At 38.9% G+C, this 7,635-nt stretch overlaps 1 protein-coding gene across 2 annotated transcripts in view; it reads left to right on the plus strand.

The window, feature by feature from the left end:
• The window catches only part of LOC114555265 (endophilin-B2), a 42,472-nt gene extending 37,392 nt beyond the window's left edge, over window positions 1-5,080 (plus strand). For both annotated transcript variants that reach the window (XM_028577551.1, XM_028577552.1), the window contains 2 exons: window positions 3,219-3,420; window positions 4,205-5,080. In XM_028577551.1, the coding sequence (XP_028433352.1) occupies window positions 3,219-3,420; window positions 4,205-4,312 (310 nt within the window). In that variant the 3' untranslated portion in view covers window positions 4,313-5,080. The remainder of the gene's footprint in view (window positions 1-3,218; window positions 3,421-4,204) is intronic.
• Window positions 5,081-7,635: the final 2,555 nt, after the last annotated feature.

A 7,635-nucleotide genomic window follows, 5' to 3' on the forward strand; every position in this document is an offset into this window, starting at 1 on the left:
AGTAGAGCTGGGCGATATGGAGAAAATCAAATATCACAATATTTTGACCAAATACATCAATATCAATATTGCAGCGATATTGTAGGGTTGACGGTTGGTGCTTTCACAAAATAATTATTTTAATAAATGACCACCAATAATGTGGATACAACGACTAAGGCAGAATATAGAACAGCTAGTAAGTCTGGTAAGTTCATCACTTTACTGTAATGCAGCCTTTAAAACCAGGAAAACACGATATGTCCTATCACGATATTAGGATATCCAAAATTGAAGATGATATTTAGCCACATATATCGCTGTTGATGTCATATCCATATATTGACCAGCAACAATGCACAAAGTTGGTGCATTCCTCAGACACATGGTTGCAGCAGTGCAGTTATCTTGAGTCAGGATGTCCAAGTTGGGATAACTGAGCAGTGTGTACTGTGAACAAACTGTAAACAACCCAAATTTGAGCCGTGATGCAGTACAGGCACAGTTTGAGTGCTTTTCTATTGGACTGAAATGGCACAGGAAAAGGTGTTGTTTGAGTTCACCAAGACTGCACTGTGCATCTGTCGCCTGCAGCTCTTCATCCAACCAGCTCACCGTGGCGGCTGTCCTGCCTGCAATGTCCTATCTGGATAGCTTGATATCAGCAGTCGTAGGCTACAGCTCTTTTGTTGCTGCTAGAATAAGTAAAGTTTTACATGCACTACATGTTTAACCCCTCGAATGTTTGTCTAAAGTGGCACAGCATTATTACTGTACACAATTTTATTATTTCTGTGTATAACCTGAGCAGAGCAGGACTAGCATTGAAATGCTGGAAATATTTAACGTAATGTCATGATTCAGATAGTTTTACTTCAATTTTATTTATATATTCATATAAGCCTGATTTGCTTTTAATGATCATCAACATACAGTACCTAATGATCAGGGCCACACGGAATCTGCGGACGCAGAATTTTATGCATCATTTCAAAAAATAAAAAATACAAATCTGAACGATAACACATCTCTAAAAACTGCTAAATTCTGCAGATTTTCCTTTTGAATGTGTATATATATATATATATATATGCAACAAAGTAGAACAAGTAGAACAAAGTAGAACAAAGTAGAACTCAATTCATATATATATATATATATATATATATATATATATATATATATATATATATATATATATGAATTGAGTTCTACTTTGTTTAATGCTCCAAACATTAGAGATACTTGGAGTTTATAAATGTATTGCTATAAATACAACATTGAAAAAACAACGACTTGGATTTGTCCTCAGCTCCAGTGTCCTATGAAAGCCTGTCTGGTTATTATTGTTATTCTAGGTTTTGTCAAATCATGACAAATCATTTTCATTGTCTCATGCCCTCAGATGTGATCAGGACGTGTGAGTATGGCTCGTCTTCTTGTGTGCTGATGTGATTGGGGGGGGTGTGTGTGTGTGTGTGTGTGTGTGTGTGTGTGTGTGTGTGTGTGTGTGTGTGTGTGTGTGTGTGTGTGTGTGTGTGTGCGTGCGTGTGCGCGTGTGTTCTGACCCACACATTTGATTGTTTTCCAATGCTTCACAAATACATATTAAAAATAAATTATTACTGAGTGTTGAACATTGGAAATCATTGCATTTGCTAATTTTCCCTCTTTAATAATAGAGTGAGATTGAGGTTCTTGTTGGCTTTTCTATCTAAAGGGCTTTATTTTCATGGCGGCGAAAAAACCACTGATGAATCAAATTTTACAATTCAATGCAACAATTTATAACATGAGCCTTTGTGTCTTTTTTTATTACTTATTTCCATCGGGATTTGACTAATTAACTGTATAAAAACCAACAACACGTTTGGTTCTGTGTGTTCACATCTGCCGCTCTGCACCATCCAGGCAACAATAAGAGTTCCTGAAGAAGCATCTTCCCATTTGTTGAGTTGTTGTTTTCATACTTCATGATGATTTGGCTCAGCTGTTTTCAAAACTATGAAACCACTTATTAGGGCTGAATATCGTTCAAAAATATTCAGCACTGGTAGTGATACCAATACTGTGGCTTCGATACTGGTTCCTGAACAAAACTTTTTTCGATACCAATTTTATGAAACAAAACAAAAATTACAATATTATGACACAAATCTTCTTATTTACTTGTCTGCTCCTACTACCTGAGCCCCGTCTCTGTGTAACGTAGAGTTTCTCCTGCGCGTCTCTACGATGTGTAACGTTAGACAGTCAGTCAGAGACAGTATTAGATCTTGCTAGACGGATGCTGCATGCTGACTGGCTCAATGACGCTGATGAGGTATTGAAATTTGGTATTGAATGATGAGGCATTTTTCGATACTCTATACTTTAGAAGCAATTCGGTCAGTGTCTAAAAAGTATCGAATTTGGTACCCAGCCCTACCAGTGATGTGATATTAATCACCACACCATCTAATCTACTGTATATTCCACCTTAAACAGCCCTATGCGTTGCCTGAACCATGAACCAAAAAAGCAGGCTGGTGTGGAGATGCCCACACAGACCGCTGAAGACCTACTGCCACTTCCCGCGATTTAAATACGGCCCTAATTGTGTTAGCCTCTAGTTTTCTGGCCAGACTTGAAAGTTCATTGCATTAGTGACAGGAATGGAACATTTCTAAAGAGCTTTGTCTTTAGAACCAGTTTTAAAAATAATACGTTACAAATCATGTCATTAGTCTGCAGTATTATATGTTCCAGCGTAGATGTACTGCAAGTATAACTCACGATTAGGATTGGGTGTCGATTCTGATTCTTTGAAACGGGTCACATGCTTATTTCAAAGTTAAGAGGAACATTCTATTTTGATTCAATGTTTATTTAACGTTTTATCATGCTTTTAAGCCACACTTTAGAGCGCTGGCTATGTGCTCTATGGCTGCAACACAGCAAGTGCCTGGCAGCTACGGAAAGCAAAACTTGCGCATGTTAAATTGGGAACCGCTGATCGGATTTGAAACCAAATTTTCTAAACGATTCCAGTAAAAAAAAAATTTAAAATAAGCTATTCCATTGGAAATCATAATTTTTGAAATGATTCCAATGGAATCGGTTCTCGATGCCTAATCCTACTCATGATATGTTTGGTTTCTAGTCATGTGCTGATACAGTTTTTTGCTATTTGTTATGTGTTATTTTTGTATGTTTGTATTTTCTATGCATGGTCTGATCATCTACCTGCTTTCCCTTAGGCTTCCCAATGCATTTGCGCTGAACTCCACTCACTCCATAGCTACTGCGGGCTCTGCATCAGAGGGCATCAGCAGCCCTGTGGAGACAGACACACTGAAGATTGAGGAAGTTCAGGCACCAGCGACAGGAACCCGCAAGGCCAAAGTCCTTTATGATTACGATGCTGCTGACTCCAGTGAGCTCTCCCTTTTAGCTGATGAGGTAAAGTTTTATCATCAACCTGCAGCTAGTGGCTAGAATAATGGCTATTGGCCAGAAATCTCTCCAGTTTTAACGTCAATCTCACTCATGTGCCATTTGCTGATTCAAGTAATGCGTCTGCCCTTTCCTTTGAAGGCTAATGTTTTATTTTCTAAGTATATACAGATGAAGGCATAGTCAAGTCTTAATTTGAGATGGCCCACCTCTCCTATAAAACTTTGTTTAACCCTGATTAAGTCAGCAGTGTCTCTGATAACCCAGGGACCCTCATGAACACAACAAAACATTTGTACATACAACAATTCTTAGATGCTGACTTGAAAAGGGAAGATCCTGCACTCTGCTCTTGCTCAGCATCACAATTTATTTCATTTTTTTTTTAAACCATCAATATAATATCATTAATAAATTGTGATGAATGGGCGGCCTATAGCTCACATGGTAGAGCATGCACCCATTGTAGGCTCGAGCCTTGCCAGCAGCCCGGGTTCGAATCCGACCCGAGGCCCTTTGCTGCATGTCATCCCCCCTCTCTCTCCCCCATTTCCTGTCTCTCTTCAGCTGTTCTAAATAAAGAAAAGAAAAAAATTGTGATGCCAAGCAAGAGCTGAGTGCAGGATCTTCCTTTTTTTTTAAGTATGAAGAGTTATAACTTAAAACAGTCTCCCCCTTTAGTCTTGTCTTTCCACCACCACATGCTAAAGGCCATGGCCTGGTTGTTTTTTCATCTTCTAAAGCATCTTTTACCCATTTAATGTTGGCGTCCATGTACTCTGTGTTACAGCTCATTACAGTTTACACAGTGCCGGGAATGGACTCTGACTGGCTGATTGGAGAGAGAGGAAACCAGAAAGGAAAAGTGCCTGTCACATACCTGGAGCTTCTCAGCTAAAGAACACACATGCATTGACACACACACACACACTTACACACACACACACACACACACACGTGCATGTGCATGTGTGAGTACTACTGAAGCCATGAGGATATTTCATTCACTTCATTAAATTTCACTCTTACACTAACCTGTAACCTTCAATAGCACTCCTCCACAGTAAGCATTAGCAAAGTTAAACACACACACACACTCATTCATGTGCCTCTCAGAACACACTGAAATATAATCACATGACACTGACCGCAGTAATAATGGAGACATTGTTACAATGTGTGCAGGAAAAATCCCTGTGGGGAATAGTTAACATTCCTTTTAGGTATGTTCTGGTGGATTATTATTATTATTATGATGATGATGATGTTTTCTTATTTATTACATATTTATTGTTGTACATCCCAATGGTTCAGGTAGACCTTTCTCACTGTCTTCAGATGGATTTCCATTGAAATAATGTTGATTTGTTTAAAAAGAAAAGTGTCTTTATTGTCTCTTGAAGCTGTCCATGGAGTTTGTCTTCAGAAGGCAGCGGTACGGATGAAACTGGCGTGCAATAACCACGCTTCCTTGATTCTCAAGGGGTGATGACAATTCTTCTCCTTCAGTTATGTCAGTTAAGTACAGTTTATATGTTTGTATGACAGATACTCCTCATTGAAGAAGTGAAAACAGACACGGAAAAACGGATCATTACGACCACATCTTGACAGATATGTCATTATGTTCTGTTGCTGTTGCATAACTAAATATTTGTTACAGAAATGTGTTCTGTGTTATTCCCCTTTCTTTCAAAATGAAATGAATAGATTTGCATTTCTTGTGTTTCGTTTTTGTTTATCCTCGATGAAATAAATACGACAAACGCTTGCTAACTGAATAACAAAAAACTATAAAACGGCAAATACATTTTTACATGGATTTTTTTTTATCATTCTCTTATCCTCAACTCTTTGGAAGCAGATTTGCCTTAACTGCTAAATAAATAGAATGTAATTCCTGTTATTTAAAGTGACAATAATATTTTGTGAAAAGTTGGCTGGAACATTACTAGCAACAGTTTAGCTCTATTGAGTCATGTCATTCACTTGTTTTGATTAGACTTTTTACCAAATGGGCTTTTTTTTTTGCCTTTCACGCCTTTCCACGGCCCTGAAGATTTCCCTTTTAAAGATATGAACACCTGTGCAGCAAATAAACATGAACACTTGCGTCCTAACTGCCATCTGCTGCAAACCATAGACTGTGCTCTTCCTAACAAAATGTCCAGAGAGCTAATGTACACCACATACGGCATGCAAGACTGCAACTCCTTTTAATCATGTGTGCGTGTTTGTGTGATTTTGGTTTGCCCTTAAGTGTTTTTTTGAATTTGCGACGTTCCTGTTTGTTGCTGCTTTAATACGTGAAAGTGTCTTCAGTCTTAGTGCTGCTTGTGCTACAGCTAGTAGCCTGTCCTACTGTGTGTGTGTGTGTGTGTGTGTGTGTGTGTGTGTGTGTGTGTGTGTGTGTGTGTGTGTGTTTGTGTGTTTGTGTTTGAACTGGATTACCAAAATGTTTGCAGGTTTGCAGTATGTGCTCTCTCACATCCAGTATGTGTGCATGCAACGCTCTGCCTTTATTATTTTAACCACCCAGTTTTTGTGAAATGAGCACAATGTATGAAAATCATTCTTGTTGGCAGACTAATGTAATCCATGGCATGTGTGCTGCTCTCTACTCTTGTGCTCATTTCACACATTTTGGAAGAATTATTCTTTTCAGAAATGTTTTTTTACTGATTCTGTTGTGATTCTGTTTACCTCATCTTGTATTATAAATATTATTATTATTATTATTATATATTTTGTCAAAATATGTATTGCCTGTTCCTTAACCATGCTGAATGAATGAAATGTATGGGATTTAATAAAAAGTAATAATTAGTTGAATTCATTGACTTTTTCACAGCTACTCTATATACTTGTCATTGGAAGCCATATATAACTAGAATAACATCCCTCAGTCACATATAAGAATCTCCCCCTCATGATCATGGAAGTGATTTGAGAACAAAATCACTTCCATGATCATGAGAACAAATAAGAACAATATAACAAGAAGGCCATCTTGTGATGAGATCACATCAGCCTGTCTATATCCACGACGTTCCACTTCCGGGATTGCTCCATTGTCGCCAGAAATTCCTCCGGATGTCCCTCATTTCGGCCGGATGTCCGTCCCCTTCCTCTTCCTTTGTGTTGGCGTTCTAACCTCCGGTGGATTTGTGAGGACTATGGTTAACTGCTCCTCAGATCTCTGCAGGGTAAATCCAGACAGCTAGCTAGACTATCTGTCCAATCAGAGTTTTCTGTTGCACGACTAAAACTACTTTTGAACGTACACATGTTCCACCAAGACAAGTTCCTTCCTGAGACTATTTAGCAGAGACACCGTGACGCTTAGCCCCGCCCAAGACGATTGTGATTGGTTTAAAGAAATGCCAATAAACCAGAGCACGTTTTTTTCCCATCCAGGAATGCTGTGTGGACTAGCCAGACCTTCCTCCGCAGCGCTGTGGAGGAACGTCTGGCAATGCGAGACTATGTCATCCTCCATGCCAAATCTGGCTGGGGTGTAAAGTGGGGGGGTACCCCATACCTCTGGTGCCCTTGCTCAGACCACACCTATTTTCAAGCTTTGCCTTCATTATGATCTAATCTACACACCTGTAAAATTTCATGACTACATTTTGCACGGTTGTGCCGCTATTGTGGTCACAAAATCTGTCTGCAAACAGACAGAAATATAAACACCTGGCAAAGTACTCATAACTGCCCCGTGATAGTTCCTGTGACAATAGGTGTCCAATGGAACACATTTTTCCATGATGACACACACACAGACTTACAAGGTGAAACAACTGTCCCGGCCTTTATATAGTCACCATGGTCGAAAGCTGAAACCAATGCAGAAGGTGCATATCCTCTAAATGGTTTCTAAACGCTACATCTTTTTACCGCAAGGACATCATAGTTTCTTTTACTCAATAATGTGGTGGTGATTATAGAGTAATTGTTCCATAAGAATGCCACTAAAAGGGAAGTGTAGTAGAAATTCTCCTTGTTCTTTTAAAAAATGCAGTCGTGTGTTGAATCGAAACCTTTATTATGTACGGGAGAAGACGTCCTTGTCCCTCCAGCGTATCTCTCCCTATATACAATGTTTAATCCACAAAAAGACAATAATTTCTGTTGACAGGAGGCGTTTGAGCCATGCATATTAAAATTGAGTTCTTCCTGAAATCACAAGTCATGTTAATGTACTTCACACATCCCTTT

This window comes from Perca flavescens, chromosome 5 (genome assembly GCF_004354835.1).
Source record: "Perca flavescens isolate YP-PL-M2 chromosome 5, PFLA_1.0, whole genome shotgun sequence".
NCBI lineage: Eukaryota > Metazoa > Chordata > Actinopteri > Perciformes > Percidae > Perca > Perca flavescens.